At 48.0% G+C, this 18,494-nt stretch overlaps 1 protein-coding gene across 1 annotated transcript; it reads right to left on the bottom strand.

The window, feature by feature from the left end:
- Positions 1-1,056: 1,056 nt before the first annotated feature.
- Positions 1,057-17,324, bottom strand: AVPI1 (arginine vasopressin induced 1). The gene is made up of 3 exons (XM_073552851.1): positions 17,169-17,324; positions 9,713-10,053; positions 1,057-1,744 (listed from the first exon to the last, which is right to left on the bottom strand). The coding sequence occupies exons 1-3, from the start codon at positions 17,178-17,180 to the stop codon at positions 1,567-1,569; spliced, it is 531 nt and encodes a 176-aa protein (XP_073408952.1). The 5' UTR covers positions 17,181-17,324; the 3' UTR covers positions 1,057-1,566.
- Between the last annotated feature and the right edge of the window lie 1,170 nt (positions 17,325-18,494).

Raw genomic sequence — 18,494 nt, 5'->3', positions numbered from 1 at the left:
TCAGTACGCCTGCGCAGGAGCGCGGCACAAAGCAAGCATGATGACATAGCATGAAGATGGGAGGCGCCAGACCTGTGACACCCATCGGATCGGGTGTAATGCTGTAGATAAGCCCTGAAATGCAGTGTCCGCATCTCACAGCAGCAAAACGAGGTGACAGGTTCCCTTTAAGCAGGGACTGACTTTCATTTGTTGTAAATTATTCCACTAGTGATGCCAGGCCGGATGTGTCAGTTTATGCATCACAATGCGAAGATGATGACCTTCACTCATTGTTCATGAGACTAACAGAGAAAGCGGAGCAGCGTCCTTGGCTGTTTCCAGCAGTCCCATTCTTGGGATCCTTGCAGTAGTTAGATCCTTGGTGATGGATAATTTATCTCCTCCACTACTAATAAAGAGTTTAACTTACCCCCTATCGGTGTACAATGTGGATATAATGGTGGCGTCAGATGGCGCAAGATCGGAAAGCAGTGCACAGACTGGCTGGAGCCTCTCCCGCACAAAGCGCGACAGCTTCACATATTCCAATGCAGCCATCGTGTGCGGGGTGGTAGAGCCACCGGCTGGTCCGGTCTGCGGCCCAATTTCATTCAGATGTGTCTGATTGACACATTGGCTTTCTGCAAACCAACAAAACAATATGCAACGATTAAGGTGTGTTCACACGGTGCGGAGAAGTCACAGCCCAATAGATACCGCTGTAAAATAAATATTGGTGTACAATGCATGCAATGAAACGCAGAGCAAGGTTTATACCGTGCCACTGCACAGAAATAGTAAGAGCAACATCTGGTATGGGTTTTTTTTTTCTTCTTTGCAGGAAATGGCTACACAATTCCATATTGTGGACACTTAAGGGTAAAAATAAAAGTGCAATTGCGTCCTAGTCTCTTAATTTTCCAGTAGGACACTTTTCTTGCTCACATTGTGTCGATGTGGCCCAATAGATACGAATGGTTAAGGACTAAATATCTGTGCTGCAACAATATATACCCCAGAGCACTGCCTGCAAAAAGTGTAATAGAAAAATAAGAACTTTTCTGCAGCGACATGTAATTCACACACAACTGCTTTTATTGAAGATCAGATTCTCCCGACATTATTTGCATGACCTATTTCTTACACAAACGTATGTTAGGTCTCTCATGGACCCAAGATTGTTCTGCCGGGCCGGCCCTATATCTCCTCAATCACTGATGACTAAAGTCTGTTAATAGTCTAAAGGGGGTGTACATACCCCCACAGTGATATCCTTGTATCAGGGGGCTGGATACAATACTGTAGCCTGCAGCAGCCAGTCTGACTATGAACGTTATCCATGATCTCTAGTGTTTCTCTTCTACAGCGGCATGTAATAAATGGTATATCTAATGGTCAGAATGTGACATTACGCTACACACACGCAGGTTTTGGTGGGTCCCATATATGAGGATATAGTGTCGGTAGTGCACAATTTCACAAGAGGCAGCCGGGGAAAGTCGGCTGCTTTTTCTTGCATAGCAGTTTTCTGGATTGTGAATGAGCAGCAGATGATATTATACATGGTCCCGGACTTTGCACCGTTCATCGTTTTATTTGGTGCAAGTAGCTGGAGATTGACCTTTCCTGGTGCCGTCCTAGTTTATTCTTTGTTCTCTGAATACCGGATGTTTTCTTAGTCCCGCACAGTGCTGGCCGGTCTTCAGTATCAGCGATGGGCTGGGCAGGAGCCTCCTCTCCAGAAGACGCATCTTCCTTGATGCTGTCAAGAAATTAAAGAAAAATTATGGTCACAAAGAGACCCTCACATAGATGGTGAAGTACATTTATCACTAATCCACAGGATTAAATGTCTGATCCTTAGGGGTCCTACCCTTATAGATCATAAGAAATGGGGGTCCCATATTGGATGGTGTGATTGGGCTTCATGGGAGATGGTTGTTCTTTTTATTATATAATGCAATACAATACTAAAGTATTGAAGTACAGTACAAACCAAAAGTTTGGCCACACCACCTCATTCGAAGAGTTTTCTTTATTTTCATGACTATGAAAATTGTAGATTCACTCTGAAGGCATCAAAACTATGAACCAACACATGTGGAATTATATAATTAACAAAAAAGTGTGAAACAACTGAAAATGTCTTATATTCTAGGTTCATCAAAGTAGCCACCTTTTGCTTTGATTACTGCTTTGCACACTCTTGATGAGCTTCAAGAGGTAGTCACCGGAAATGGTCTTCCAACAGTCTTGAAGGAGTTCCCAGAGATGCTTAGCACTTGTTGGCCCTTTTGCCTTCACTCTGCGGTCCAGCTCACCCCAAACCATCTCGATTGGGTTCAGGTCTGGTGACTGTGATGGCCAGGTCATCTGGCGTAGCACCCCATCACTCTCCTTCTTGGTCAAATAGCCCTTACACAGCCTGGAGGTGTGTTTGGGGTCATTGTCCTGTTGAAAAATAAATGATGGTCCAACTAAACGCAAACCGGGTGGAATAGCATGCCGCTGCAAGATGCTGTGGTAGCCATGTTGGTGCAGTATGCCTTCAATTTTGAATAAATCCCCAACAGTGTCACCAGCAAAGCCCCCCCCCCCCCCCCCCCCACACACCATCACACCTCCTCCTCCATGCTTCACGGTGGGAACCAGGCATGTAGAGTCCATCTGTTCACCTTTTCTGCGTCGCACAAAGACACGGTGGTTGGAACCAAAGATCTCAAATTTGGACTCATCAGACCAAAGCACAGATTTCCCCTGGTCTAATGTCCATTCCTTGTGTTCTCTAGCCCAAACAAGTCTCTTCTGCTTGTTGCCTGTTCTTAGCAGTGGTTTCCTAGCAGCTATTTTACCATGAAGGCCTGCTGCACAAAGTCTCCTCTTAACAGTTGTTACAGAGATGTGTCTGCTGCTAGAACTCTGTGTGGCATTGACCTGGTCTCTAATCTGAGCTGCTGTTAACCTGCGATTTCTGATGCTGGTGACTCAGATGAACTTATCCTCCGCAGCAGAGGTGACTCTTGGTATTCCTTTCCTGGGGCGGTCCTCATGTGAGCCAGTTTCTTTGTAGCGCTTGATGGTTTTTGCCACTGCATTTGGGGACACTTTCAAAGTTTTCCCAATTTTTCTGACTGACAACTTCATTTCTTAAAGTAATGATGGCCACTCGTTTTTCTTTACTTAGAATTTGTATTATGGCAAGAAAAAAGCAACTAACAGTCTATTCAGTAGGACTATCAGCTGTGTATCCACCAGACTTCTGCATAACACAACTGATGGTCCCAATCCCATTTATAAGGCAAGAAATCCCACTTATTAAACCTGACAGGGCATACATGTGAAGTGAAAACCATTTCCGGTGACTACCTTCAAGAGCTCATCAAGAGAATGCCAAGAGTGTGCAAAGCAGTAATCAAAGCAAAAGGTGGTTACTTTGAAGAACCTAGAATATAAGACATTTTCAGTTGTTTCACACTTTTTTGTTAATTATATAATTCCACATGTGTTTATTTTCATGAATTAAGAAAACTCTTTGAATGAGGTGTGTCCAAACTTTTGGTCTGAGACCTAAATCATAGGTACAAGGGCTCAAAGGGGAGGCTTTTTTTTTCTAAAGTAAAAATGTAAATAAAAGTTGGAATCCCTGCCCTTTTCTCAATCCGAAATTCAAAAGAATAAAAGTGTTGATGTATTCTGTTTTACCACATTGGGGGAAAAAAAAATCTACAATATCCAAATATGAAATTAAGAACTCAGAGAGGTAAATGTATGTAAAAACAAAACAGACAGAATTGCTGTTTTTTGGCCACCACCACAACTCCCCGAGAGTGGAGAATGGCCATGACTGCCGCCATGACCTTGGTTAAGACCCTGGGGGCAGTGGCGAGTCCGAAGGGCAAGGCCACGAACTGGAAGTGTTCCTCGTGAATTGCAAAACGCAGGAACTGCTGGTGAGACGGGCAGATCAGAATGTGAAGGTAAGCGTCCTTGATGTCAATGGATGCTAGGAACTCTCCTTTTTCCATGGAAGAGACCACTGACCGGAGAGATTCCATTCGGAATCGCCGAATCGTGACAAACTGATTTAACAGTTTGAGATCCAGAATGGACGCATCGTGCCGTCCTTTGGAACCACAAAAAGGTTTGAATAAAATCCTGTGAACCTCTCGTGATGCGGGATCGGAATGATGACTCCGTCCCTTAAGAGGGCCTGAACAGCCCGAAGGAAGGCTCTTGTCATTCCCTTGGGCGGAAAGGAAGGGAAAAAGCGAGTTGGAGGGGGGAGCGAAGACCTCTATTTTGTATCCGGAGGACACCAGCTCTCTGACCCATTTGCCGTGGACGACCGCGAGCCAGGTGTGGCTGAAGGAAAGTAGGCGACCGCCTACTTTGTCGGCGTCCGCTGGATACCGCAACAAGTCATTGGATAGATCTATGAGACCTGGCTTCCTTGGAACCAGAAGCCCTAGGTCTGGGTTTCCAAGGGCGGTTAGGTCTGTACGAGACCTGGGAGCCTCGGTCTCCGCGCGGAGACGGACCTGATCCGTTAGAGAAGGTAGAGGATGACCAACCGGAGTTGTTGCGAAAGGAACGAAAGCACGTCGCCTGTTGGTTGCGAAAGGAACGAAAGCACGTCGCCTGTTGGTTGCGAAACGGCCGAGCAGCTTTTTGTTGAGGGAGGAATTTACTTTTCCCCCCGGTTGCATCAGAAATGGGCTTATCTAGTTTCTCTCCAAAAAGACGACCTGTTTGAAAGGGGAGAGAAGTCAAGGATCTTTTAGATCCGGCATCCGCCCGCCAGTCGTGGAGCCATAGGGCTCTTCTAATGGAGATCGCGTTAGCGGCAGTTTGAGCAGCGCAATTGGTGGCGTCCAAAGAGGCGTCCACTACGAAGTCCGCTGCGTGAATTATCTGCCTGGCGACCGTGGTGGCTTCCGGAGGAAGATTAGTGCCCTGGAAGGAAGTAATCAAGACCTATGCCCAAGCGGCCATTGCTTTCATGACCCAAACTGCCGCGAAAGATGGAAAAAGCGCTGCTCCTGAAGCTTCAAAAACGAAACGGGCAAGGTAGTCAATCTGACGATCGGAGGGGTTTCGGATCGAGGAACCCTCAGACATGGACAGAAGCGTTTTTGAAGCCAGACGCGATACAGGCGGTCCACCGGAGGCGACTGTAACCATTCATTAGGTCTGGATCAAAAGGGAATTTAGCCTGAGTAGACTTTTGCCCTGTGAACCGCTTATGCGGACGATCCCTATGTTGCTGGACAACTTCCTTAAAGTCTGGATGGCTGGTAAATAACCTGCGCATTCGCTTGGTTTTCTTAAGTGAAATAGGATGTGCTGGAGCAGGAACATTATCCTCATCCAACTTCAGAATCCTGTTAACTGATTCTATAAGAGAATCAAGCGACTCTTGATCAGTTGGGGGATTCTGAGGGGCAGACGTGTCAGAATCAAATTCAAAGTTGTGCTCGCTGAGAACTCCAGGAGAGGGAGAGGGAGAGACAGGAGTCGCAGATACAAAGGCGCGAACGGGGCTAGGGGGAAGCGTCATGGGTCCGCTTTCTAGAGCCCCAACCATCCCTTGAACGAGTATGGCCCCTGCTGGTGGATGGTTCCCGTTCGACGCCAGAGCCTTCCTCGGGGGGTAAGGATGCCTTCTGACTTAAAGAGCCCTCCCGGAGGAAGAATATAGCCTCGGTCAGAGACTCCACCGACCGTGACAGGGACACAGCCCACTCAGGGGTATTAAAAGCAGGAGACCCGTCAGCAGCGGTGGCGAGGGGCGATTGGGCGCAGGCCGGGTCGCAGTCAGTGCATAACGGATTAGTCTGTGCACTAGGAAGACTTGCAAGAGGTACACACGGTAAAAAACGCAGTGTGCTTTTTAGCAGCCCGTTTTGCTTCCTTAGATTGAGACATAGTGCTCCTGAAAGGGTTAACGGCAGTCTGCTGCATGTAACGTGCCGGGAAGGGGTTAAGCTTTAATCTGAGGGCAGATGCAGCTTACCCGGTCCTATGCTGTGCCCCCCGGGAGGAATGGCGGTGGCCCTGCGGTGTCACCCGGTATCTGGCAGAATGCTCCCCTCACTGCTCGTATCCAGAGCAGGCTGAGGTAAAAGGATATGGCCCCCGAGACTAGGATTGCGCGTCTCGGCAGGATGAGAGGCGCCAATAGCGCGGGCGGCGCTATTCAAATTGCCGCCAAGTAGGCTGGAAAAGCCGGGAGCTAGATTTTTGAGCCTACCCGAGGAAGGCACCGGTGGCGGGCTGGGGAGGCGCTAAATTGCGGCCTAGCAGGCCGGAAAGCCGGGGACTAAATTTTTTGGGCTACCCGTGGTAGCGCCCAGGGAGGGGGTGCACCGCCGCTGATGCTACATCAGCGCTTCTCCCGGGGGACAGGACCCGACCCCATACCTCTACTCCAGTGCTCAGCGCTGTCCAGCCATCCATGCAGGCTCTCATTCTCCAGGGCTGATGTAGCAGAGCTGGAGGAGTTCTTAAAGGGGCCATGCTCAATCGATCCTCCCTATGATAGGGGGATGGAGAGCTATGGGGCTGATTCAGGGCCTACGTAAGCGCTGTCCAATCTTCTCCGTTATGTGCGCCTGCCCTCATATTCGTGGATTACCGGACTCCGGACGCAAGCATCATCGCCAATGCTAGAGGAATCAGCCCCAAACGTCGCAGGAAAGTGTACGTGAAGGGTTACTCCACGTGCTTGCCTGTTGTTGGTTCGGGGGAGAAAGGCTGTAGAAAGAAACCGTCACCCCCTTCACTCCATTAATTAAAAAATAAAAATTTACAGAAAAACTCAAAAATAAAATAAAACCTGTGAGGTCTGAAACCGGACCCAAGTGCCTCCTACAGACACTAAGCATGAACTGGAGATATCTCATCCAGCGACGGGGTGTATACTGCAGGGGAGGAGCTAACTTTTTTTCTGGTTTGCTTAGTGCCCTCCTAGTGGCAGCAGCATAACACCCACTGTCTCTGTGTCCCCCAATGAGGCGTAGGAGAAAACAAGCCCTCACACAGGTCTATGATTGGAAAGATAAAATAAAGAAGTTGCAAGTCTCAGAAAATGGGGAAACGAAACCATTTTTTTTTTACAAAGACAATCTTGCAATTTATTTGTAATACTCATCTTGCAACTAGTGTTGAGCATTCCGATACCGCAAGTATCGGGTATCGGCCGATACTTGCTGTATCGGAATTCCGATACCGACTTCCGATATTTTTCAATAATCGGAATTCGGCATCGGAATCGGAAGTTCAAAGTTGATTGACAGACTGACGTCATCATGATGCGCGGTGTGTGCGCATCATGATGCGCCGTCATTTCGGGCCTTCCGGGGGTCTCTGCCGGCCTGCCGGGGGGCTGTGCCGGCCTGCCCGGGGTCTGTACCGGCCTGCCGGGGGGCTGTGCCGGCCTGCCGGTGGTCTGTGCACCCTGTGGGGGTCTGTACCGGCCTGCCGGGGGGCTGTGCCGGCCTGCCGGTGGTCTGTGCACCCTGTGGGGGTCTGTACCGGCCTGCCGGGGGGCTGTGCCGGCCTGCCGGTGGTCTGTGCACCCTGTGGGGGTCTGTACCGGCCTGCCGGGGGGCTGTGCTGGCCTGCCGGTGGTCTGTGCACCCTGTGGGGGTCTGTACCGGCCTGCCGGGGGGCTGTGCCGGCCTGCCGGGGGTCTGTGCAAGCATCGTCCGATGGGACTACAAGTCCCATCGGGCGATGCCTGCTACCATGACAGTGATTGACACATTAGCCAATGATGGGACAGTAGTAGTCCCATCATCCGGCTAATGTGTTAAATGTTAAAAAAAAAAAAAAAAAATACTACATACATACTACATGCATGCTACATACATACTACATGCTACATACATACTACATATATACTACATACTGCATGCTACATACATACTACATGCATGCTACATACATACTACATGCATGCTACATACATACTACATGCTACATACATACCACATACATACTACATACATACTACATATATACTACATGCATGCTACATACTACATACATACTACATACATGCTACATACATGCTACATACATACATACATACTACATACATACATACTACATGCATGCTACATACATACTACATGCCACATACATACCACATACATACTACATATATACTACATGCATGCTACATACATACTACATGCTACATACATACTACATATATACTACATGCATGCTACATACATACTGCATGCTACATGCATGCTACATGCTACATGCATACCACATATATACCACATACATACTACATGCTACATACATACCACATATATACTACATACATACAATACATTCATACAATACATACATAGACATACAGTACATATAACATAGAGTAACATACTTACCAATACTTGTCACATTGTTCCCCGAAGCCATTGTCTTTTCCGGAATAAATATTAACATAACAAACCACAAAAATACTCACCCACGATCCGAAGCAGTCCACGAGTGTGTCCCACGACGATCTTGGGTAGAGAACTGCAGCATCAGCTGTTGCTGCCGTTCTCTACGGGCTGCAGGAATCCAATGACGGAAGGTAGGTATCCTTCCGCACTGTATTCCTCCGCCACTTAAAAAAAAAAAAAGTCCCTAGTCTCACTTTATGCCATTGCTGCGTGGGAAATTCCCCGCAGGCCGGCACAGCCCCCCGGAGCCTGCACAGCCCCCCGGCAGGCCGGCACAGCCCCCCGGCAGGCCGGCACAGCCCCCCGGCAGGCCGGCACAGACCACCGGCAGGCCGGCACAGACCACCGGAGCCTGCACAGACCCCCTGGCAGGCCGGCACAGCCCCCCGAAAGGCCCGTACAGACCCCAGAGAGGCTGTACAAGGGCAGGAAAGGGTTTTTCTTATTCCGATACCGGAAGTCCCATAGACTTGAATGGGACTTCCGGTATCGGAATCGGCGATACCGATACTTTTTTTAAAGATCGGCCGATACCATCCGATACGATACTTTGAAGTATCGGACGGTATCGCTCAACTCTACTTGCAACAAATAAAGCACATGTATGGCAAAAGTATGTGAATGTAGAATGGATAAGGTTATGACTATTGAAAGAAGGGGGCAAAAAAAAGTTAAAGAATGAAAGCTGACAATGACGGGACATAGTCCTCATGACAACACTTCTCTGCCTCCAAGTCTTGCCATAAGGCCACTGTTTACAAGAACAGATTGTATTATTAGGGAGATATTGCACCCATCTATACAATATCATCCATGCAATACTGGGATAAACCGAGTCTCGTCTAAGAAATCCACACAACCTAACAAGGCTTATAGCAAGGGGGCAGATCTAGTGTGACAACCCCCCACTAGTGATGAGCGAGTATACTCGTTGCTCTGGTGAGCTCTGAGTATTTTGGCATGCTCGAAGATTTAGTTTGTGTCGACACGCAGCTGCATGATTTACGGCAGCTGGACAGTCTGAATACATGTGAGGAATGCCTGTTTGTTAAGGAATCCCCTCATGTAATTCAGGCTGTCTAGCAGCCGTAAATCATGCAGCTGCGTCAACACAAACAATCTCCAAGCACATTCAAATACTCGGGAGATCAACCGAGCATACTCGCTCATCACTACCCCCCACTAGTCCAGATAATGAATGTGTTTGGTTGCTCTTTTACGATCACACTCTCCACCATAGACTACAATGGGCAGCAATGAAGCCTTACCAAAGTTTACTGAAATTCTGCACGGACAGTCCTCCAATTCCATCCCCGCTCAATTTCAGATGCGATGAATGAAAGCACTTGCTCCTCTTCCTCCTTTGGAGCTTGATCAAAGCTTCTGCGATGCGTCTGTCTCCGGCATAGTTGTAGATGATCTGAGCCCGCTCGTCGGCACACTCGTCCCCGCCAGTGCGGAGCAGCGTCTGAATCTGCAGGAGATCAATGTCTTTAAAAATGTTGGCGGAGGCCTTTTTCCTGCTCCGTGGTTCAGGGGCCTGCCATGCCGATACAGGAGTACTGATCACAGAAGCTGGCGTGCCCATGATGGAATAGTCTGGCAGACACTGCAAGGGAGAAACAAAGAAATAAGAGGAGAGTAGCACAAAAAAAAAAAAAAGAAAAAACAAGATTTGCATCCAGATGTTGTGCAATAAATAGAAGAAAGCTGTTCTATATAATCTATCCACCGCCCACATAAAGGTTTCAATTCTATGATCTGAATAGTTCTGCTTTTGCCAAGGCCAGGTGCGTCTGATCTGACTACGGAGGATCTGCGCACCGTACACAGCTCTGCTCCAGAGTCATTCTAGTGTGGAGCATTTAATGCAACCCTGCATTAAAGGGGTCTGTACATTCTGGGGTTAACTCACTTGTTATCACACAACCATCTACAGTGTGGGCATGCTGGGAATTGTAGTTTCACCAATAGCTGGGAGACCCGTCCTTTACAATAAACATAATTAGTGATGTCCGACCAGAAAGACCCTCGCTAAACATGGATAGGCAGTGGCACTTGCCATACACAGCGCCGCTCTCATCCATGCACGGCGTCGGGTACTGCAGCTTTACACTACAATCATACCTACATTCCTGGATGCCCACGTGGGCAATGCCTGGAACATCCATAGTTCAGTGATTAAATTGTATTACTCCAAAAGTCTAGAACATCTAAGAGACTGCCAACTAGTTAGTATGGATCATAACCGGATTAACTGGTTGATCTTTAGTGTTTATGCATCCATTGTAATGGTGACACTTATCTCACTTGCGCCTGGAAGGGACAACTGACCCCAGGCCTGTGTCATAAATACCTTTCCTAAGTGCTCAATGGTTTTATTACAGGACACAGCTGTGCTGGGAATGGACAACTGGTCCCAGGATTTGTCATAGAGACCCGATTCACAGAAGGATGATGACCGTGGCTAGTAAATGACCCTTGAATCTCTAACCTAGTTTGGACCCAAGAGCGCCATCTGCAGGAGAGTGTTGACGTCAACAGGAACATGCATGTTCCTGTAATAATCATCTTTATTTTTATATAGCGCTAACATATTCCGCAGCGTTTTACAGTTTGCACACATTATCATCTCTGTCCCTATTGGGGCTCACAATCTAAATTCCCTATCAGTATGTCTTTGGAATGTGGGAGGAAACCGGAGAACGCGGAGGAAACCCACGCAAACACGGGGAGAACATACAAACTCCTTGCAGATGTTTTCCTTGGTGGGATTCGAACTCAGGACTCCAGCGCTGCAAGGCTGCAAGGCTGCAGTGCTGCCCACGGAGCTTTTCAGGAACGGGCAATCTTTACTGCTTTTTTGCATTCTATTCATTTTAATACAAATGTATTTGATATTTTTTATATATCTGGATCAGTGTTCCTTCACTTTCTCTATAAGTGTACATTATAGTCTCAATGTATGGGCTTTGCTTGAGTGTCTCGCCAATGTATGGTATGTGTACCTAGCACACAGAGCTGAGGGGCACAGACCATATCCTCTAGTCACCTTTTCTCTTTCCTTGCACCCTGTTCTTAGGTTCCCCCTACGTGCATACTTCTAAACAGGATAATATAAATCTTATAGATCCAGTATCACTTATTAATCACCACTGACTGGCACCCTGAACCGCTAAGAGGAGACCGCAATGGGAAATATAAAGGACTGACATTTCTTCCTACTGGATCCACTTTTGGCTTAGGCCCAAAATCTACATGTGTGTTACCAGTGGGTTCTTTTACACTTGCCGTGTTTTTGTGACCCCCATAGATTTCTATGGGGCCACAAAAACGGCCTGCAAAAATTCATCGGAGCGCCGTATGGCCGTTAAAAAATATCGAGCTTCCTCGATATTTTTCACGGCTTACGGACACGGCCGCAATACATTTCAATGGTGCCGCAAAATCAACAGTAGCAACAGTATTTGCGGAACGCCGTATTTTTTCCCAATTTGTCTAAACTGTGAAAACCGGCAATCCGAGAAGGTTTTTTGTGGCCCGTTTTTTGTTTTTGCAGGAGACCGTGAAAATCACGGCAATATGGAGCGCAAAAAGGGACCGCGAAAAAACACGGAAAATGTAAAAGAACCCAAGGCCGTTTTGCTGTGATTTTCACGGTATTCCGCAAAAACGGGCCGCATAAATCCTTCTCGGATCGCCATTTTTCCCTGTTATAACAAACAGCATGGAAAAATCAGCGATCCGCAAAATAAGGTGTACCGCGAAAACTTAACGTTGTTTTTGCTGTACCACTGAAGTGCATTGCGACCGCAAATACGGCCCTCACGGCCATATGGAGCACGGCCTTCCTACTAATTTTTGCAGGCCGTTTTTGCGGCCCCATAGAAATGCATTGGGGCCGCAAAAACGTCCAGCAAAACACGGCAAGTGTAAAAGAAGCCTTTGGCTGTGTGCACACGCTGCGGATTATGTGCGGATTCATCTGCGCGGATTTTGTAAAATCCGCAGGTGAAACCGCAGGTCAAAAGACCTGCGGTTTTACCTGCGGATTGCTCTGCGGTTTTGCCCTGCGGTTTTTCATCTCCTCAATGGAGGAGACATGTCAATTCTTTCTGCGGATTGAAAACCGCAGATAATCCGCGCGGAAAATTCCGCACCGTCTGCACTGCGGTTTTTGATTCCCATAGGGAATCATGGTACTGTACACCGCAGCAAAAACTGCTGCGGGTCCGCAGCGGCCAAAACCGCTGCGGAACCGCAGCAAAATCCGCAGCGTGTGCACACAGCCTTTGAGGCTGTGTGCAAACGCTGCGGATTCTGCAAAATCCGCAGGTCAAAAGACCTGCGGTTTATCTGCGGATTAGCCTGTGGTTTGACACCTCTACAATGGAGCAGGTGTAAAACCGCTGCGGATTCCGCACAAAGAAGTGACATGCTGCAGTTTTGAAACCGCAGCAAATCTGCGCGGAAAAATCCACACTGTCTGCACTGCGGTTTTTGTTTTCCATTGAAAATAAAGGTACTGTACACCGCAGCAGAACCCGCAGCGTGTGCGCACACCCTTAGGCCATGTTCACGCATTGTGCTTTTGTTGCATTTTATCCGCATGCAAAACCTGCTCTCTTGGCAGTAAAGAAGCAACGTAAATAAAGCAGTTTTTCCACATTGTTGCTGCCTTTTTTAACTGCGTTTTTGTCAGGGTATATTTGTCTTTGTGCATGCTTAAAGTTTAGTGCATAAAAAATTAAAAAAACCTGATACCTGCGTTTTCTTGCGTTACCCATTGCTTTCAATGAGTGAAAAACGCAAAAAAAAAAAAAAAAAGACTGAAAGAAGTGACATGATGCATTTTGCAAAATCCGCAGGTGAATCTGAGGAGTGCGCACCCAGCCTTAGATTGCAGCCTCATGTTAAGCTGGGTATGACAGTCCCAAACTTAAGACTTTTAGAGCTGTGAGGGGTCTGAATGTTGTGCCCACTGGCATGTGTGATCTGGTCTAAGCCCTTCCTTCACACAAACCCACTTTGCTAATAGGATTATCTACTTCATTTTTCTCCAAAATAAATCCCAGTGTGGTCTTTGAAAAAAAAAAAAAAAAAAAAATCTACATCTAGCTACTGATCCCCTGCCACTTCCCTGTAGTGTAAGCCACATGCCCACCCTGCCTGGAAGAGGAGCGGTGGGAAATCAGGAGAGTATACAGTTTTGAATTTTAATAGACCAACCTGAGTTTTAATTTAGAAAAAATATGGGGTGGACCACGACTGATTTAAGTATTGATAAATACTCGTAAATAACCCAAGTTTCAAGCATTTTTCACAACACTCATTAGTTTATACATTTAGTACATTCGAGTCCTATAGAGGAGCCAAGAGAAAAAAACAACAAGAATCACACTCACTTAGGTAACGACGTTAAAAGTAAAAGCCACCAAGAAGGGAGTGGAGGCTGATCTCTTATCTGTGGTTCCCACCAGTAGAGGATGTTCCCCGACCCACGTAATAAGAGCCGCTGCTCGGGTAGCTATGATGGTGACACACAACCGCGTTACCACGGCTGCATCGCCAGCACACGCCAAGCCGCACAAACCCCGGCTGACACTTCCTGCATTATCGGTCATTAGCTGGCATCCTGCCCTGGAGCCGCGCCAGCCCAGCTCTGCCCATGTGAGTCATGTAATGACTGCACTCTGCAGACAAACACAGCAGGAGCGGATAAGGGGGGTGGGCTCATGAAGATGACTTCTGTCTATGACCTATTGGGGTACACAGCCATCATAAATACAGGGACGCCCCTGTATGAGCCAGAACAGTTCAGGCCACTGTGTATCACATCGATGACCATTCTTCTGCATTGCTGCCATTGAACACTGTTTCGCCTGCAGCGGCCTTTCCAGGGAAAATTCTACCCCAACTAAAGCTTCCTCTGGCAAAACCAGGTGTTTGCCTGGCGCGCACCAAGGTCTGAAGACTTATGCACGGTACCGTTTCTACAGCTCGATGATACTTTCTGTATCAGAGGTTGAAATAAAATACTATTCACACCTGGAAGAGTTTGTTACACGAGTCCAGCGTAGAGGATCCGCAGCGGCAACCTCAGCCCTGTCCTGATACACTGTAACAAAGTATCAGCCTGAATTCAACTGAAGCAAAACCTCGGCTTTGACGAGTATTTGGTCTGCAGACCAGCGGATTAGCCCTAAATGGGGCTAATCCATAGATTATTCTGCAGGGATTTTCCTAAACAGAATCCAGACTGGGTGAACACTGCCTTTAACCTGTTACAATGGAGGGCTCGCTACAATGCAGGGCTCGCTACAATGCAGGGCTCGCTACAATGGAGGGCTCGCTACAATGGAGGGCTCGCTACAATGCAGGGCTCGCTACAATGGAGGGCTCGCTACAATGGAGGGCTCGCTACAATGCAGGGCTCGCTACAATGCAGGGCTCGCTACAATGGAGGGCTCGCTACAATGCAGGGCTCGCTACAATGCAGGGCTCGCTACAATGCAGGGCTCGCTACAATGCAGGGCTCGCTACAATGGAGGGCTCGCTACAATGGAGGGCTCGCTACAATGGAGGGCTCGCTACAATGGAGGGCTCGCTACAATGGAGGGCTCGCTACAATGCAGGGCTCGCTACAATTGGCCTCATCTTAGCTGAATCCATCGCAGCAGCTGTTTGCTACATTGTATCAGCGCCCATGAAATGTGTCTAATCCACTGAATAAACTGGATACAGTTGTAACAACTGCAAAAAAAGTATTAGGCCATGTGCACATGATGCAGATTTGCAGCGGATCCGCAGCGGATTTTACCGTGCAGAAACGTTGCATATCCGCATTGTGATGTACAGTAGCCTTAAAATCAATGAAAAAAAAAAAAAAAAAACGCTGTGCAGACGCTGCAGATTTTTCCGCGCGGTTTTCCTGCGGTACAAAATCCGCAACATGTTACTTCATTTGTGCGGTTTTCCATCTCCCCTGTCTCCAAATCCGCAGGGGGAAAACCGCAAGAAAACCGCGTGAAAAATGGAAGAAATCCGCATGAAAAATGCAGGTCATTTGACCTGCGGATTTCTTCCATTCTGCACGGAAAAATCCACAGGGCCAAAAAGTACGTCTGCACTCAGCCTTAAAGGGGTCTCCAATTTTGGTAAAGGAGGACACCCCTACCTACAGATCCTGCTTGTGCTCCTGCAGCATAAATCCTTAGCATAACGCATCCATCCATCGTCTGAGCTCCGACTTTTCAGATTTGTGTCAGTGAAGAATCCCATGGGGCCATAATATCCCCCGGTGACTGATGTGCGGACGTCAGCGCCACAGATAAGAGGCTGCACCTAGTTCTGCTCCATTCACTCACACGAAACGCTGCAGAAGTGTGAAAGCCATAAAGGTGAAATGCACACTACTATTATTTTTTTTTTTTCTTTTAAGGCGTTTGAGACAATCTTGAGCCATGATGACTTGATGGATGAGCGTTCTGTATGAAGATCGATCTTGTGCAGGCCTAGATAGGTCCACCAGGGTCTTCTCCGCCATTATCTTGATAGCATAAAGCCATCGGGTTGCTGGTCTTCCTCTTCGCTGTGTTGCTTCTATTCTTCCAACCATGAGGTCCTCCTCCAGTGATTGCTCTCTTCTTACGATGTGTCCACAGTAGGAGAGTCGCAGCTTGGCGATCGGCTTCCAGTAACATGTCCGGCTTGTAACCTTTCTTAAAAAGGTAACTATAAATTCAATATATTTCAGGGGCAGCTACTGATTGGTGGAGTCCAGGTCCTGAGACCGCCTACTGTTCGGTTAAAGCACCTCCTCCAGCTCCTGCCCTAACTGAGCAGAGCACGGACCCCCCTAGACTTACTATTGAGCCCGACACTGATCAGGGGGCGTTTCAGGACCCCTATAGATCGTATCATTTCATTCGAGGACGGTCCCCCTTTAGGACTTTATTCACATCACCTGTGAAATCCAGAGTAAGTCTATGACACCAAACGGCAACTTGTCAGGGAATGCTGGGGGTTGTAGTGTCACAAATGTTGAATGTATACCTGGTCTACAGGCCACTAGTGGGATCTTAAAGGGGAGTCCCTCCCCCCAGTGATCCCAAGTTTGGGGCTCTGGAATCAAAGAAGAAGCGGTAGCACATTCTCAACGTCATCTTTTATCTATGGGATTGCCGAAAAATAACGTACCCTTTAAGGGCGACCACAACTACTTGCATGCCAAACACTCGTTTTACCATCAGCCGTCCCTCCAAAACACATGCACGCTCAGTTTATCCAAGCATGCACAAGTTTTATAACATGGCGGGGATATTTCATCTCCCTCCATAAGCTTTTCGGTTCTTAAAGGGGCGTTGTCCAATGCTGACCATAAATCAGACATACCCCCATCGCTATATACTTATCTACTCCCCTGGCTTCTAGCACTGCAGCCGATGCTCCCTGCTGGTAAACAGTTAAACCCACCTAACCACTGCAGCCAGACCAGAGACCAGTGACTGGCTGCAGTGGTTACATTGAAGGGGGGGGGGGGGGGGTAGGGTCTGCAATCAATGTAAACAGTGCCCCAATAGGGAAAGTAGGAGGCGCATTGCATGCTGGGAGCTGTAGTTCTAGCTGGAGAAAGCTCTTAAGTTGGCAAAATGAACAATCCCTTTAAATGTGTTTCATGGAGCGTACGTGACACGGCCTATCGCACTATAAAGCAGCACCTACCTGTGCAGACATACGGAAACCCGCGGATCAGGAGGCCGCAGCCCGGGACACACCGTCCTGTCTCGTCCGACTCTCTCTCTCTCAGGCCCCGGCCGTGAGGGACGTAACCACGCCCCGCTCCAGGTAGTTGACGCAAACACACGGATCAGCCAATCAGCGCTCTTAGGGGCGTGGTGTAGGTAATGGCGGGAGACGTGGCTTCTGCGCGCGCCATTGACGTCATGAGGCAGAGAGCTGAGGAGATTGTGTGAGCCTGACTGGAGGACGGTCTCCCTGTTCAGTAACCGCAGGCTGTCTGTACTGTGTGCTAATCACTGCACAGAAATACCCAAGTGTCATAAAGTGTACTCACTCCCACCATCATCAGCACACAGCAATAATTACCTCAAAAATAAACATGTCTGTCAGTGATACGCTGCACCCATTTTTTTATGTCATATACGTGCTCGAGGACGAGGTAATAATAAGAAAATGACAGGACAGGACGCATCGGTGACATCACGACTACATTAGCATAACCGCTGAGCCCTGTGATTGACAGCAGCGGTCACGTGAGTCGCGATGTCACCGATGTGTCCTATCAGCAACGACCGATGAAGAAACAACGCATTTCACCTGTATGCGGATAAAAAATGTCACCCCTCACCATCACAACCAGCTTTTTGTTTTTTACCTCCCCAACTTCCATAAGAGCCATAACGTTTTGATTTTCCCGGCGTCAATGCCACACGAGGGCTTGTTTTCTGTGGTTTTGTAAGACACCATTCATTTCAACAAATAACATACAGAAAAACGGGATGAAAGTGAGGTAAAAATGGTGAAAAAGAGCACAATTTCGCCAATATGGTCCATAAAACGCGTCGATTGTCTCCTCTGTCCGGCATCTGCAAGAAATGCTATCAGTGGCAGCCGTATGTAAATGGGTGGCCTTCCCAGGGCTGCGGGGTACTCGGTACCGGGCCGGTATCTGTGGGATGTGTCACAGTGGCGGTGACCCGGATCGTGGCCCTGGGCGCCCAAGTAATAAAGAGATGTGAAAGGTAGTTAAATGAATAGTTCGTGACGCCACCTGTGGTGTTCGGCAAGGGAGGTGTTAAGCCAATGTGGCGCCCCTGAGGCTTCAGTCGCCACAAAGGTACTGCACCTTCTCCTAAGGTGTGGTACCCCACCATCCAGGTAGGGTGGAACTCCCTTTCACATTCCAACACCTGCACCCCACACACATCATAGTTCAGCGGTGACCCATCCATGCTTTATGCTGGAAAGGTCATAGGGTGCCTTTTGTGGTCCCTGGCTTCGTAACATGGGAGGTGCTGGGGAGGCAGG

The sequence above is a fragment of the Dendrobates tinctorius genome, unplaced genomic scaffold (assembly GCF_039654945.1).
Source record: "Dendrobates tinctorius isolate UK_male_01 unplaced genomic scaffold, ASM3965494v1 ptg000196l, whole genome shotgun sequence".
In the NCBI taxonomy this organism is placed as follows: domain Eukaryota; kingdom Metazoa; phylum Chordata; class Amphibia; order Anura; family Dendrobatidae; genus Dendrobates; species Dendrobates tinctorius.
The sequence above is the reverse complement of the archived record's forward strand: the minus strand, read 5'-3'. Positions and strand labels throughout refer to the sequence as shown.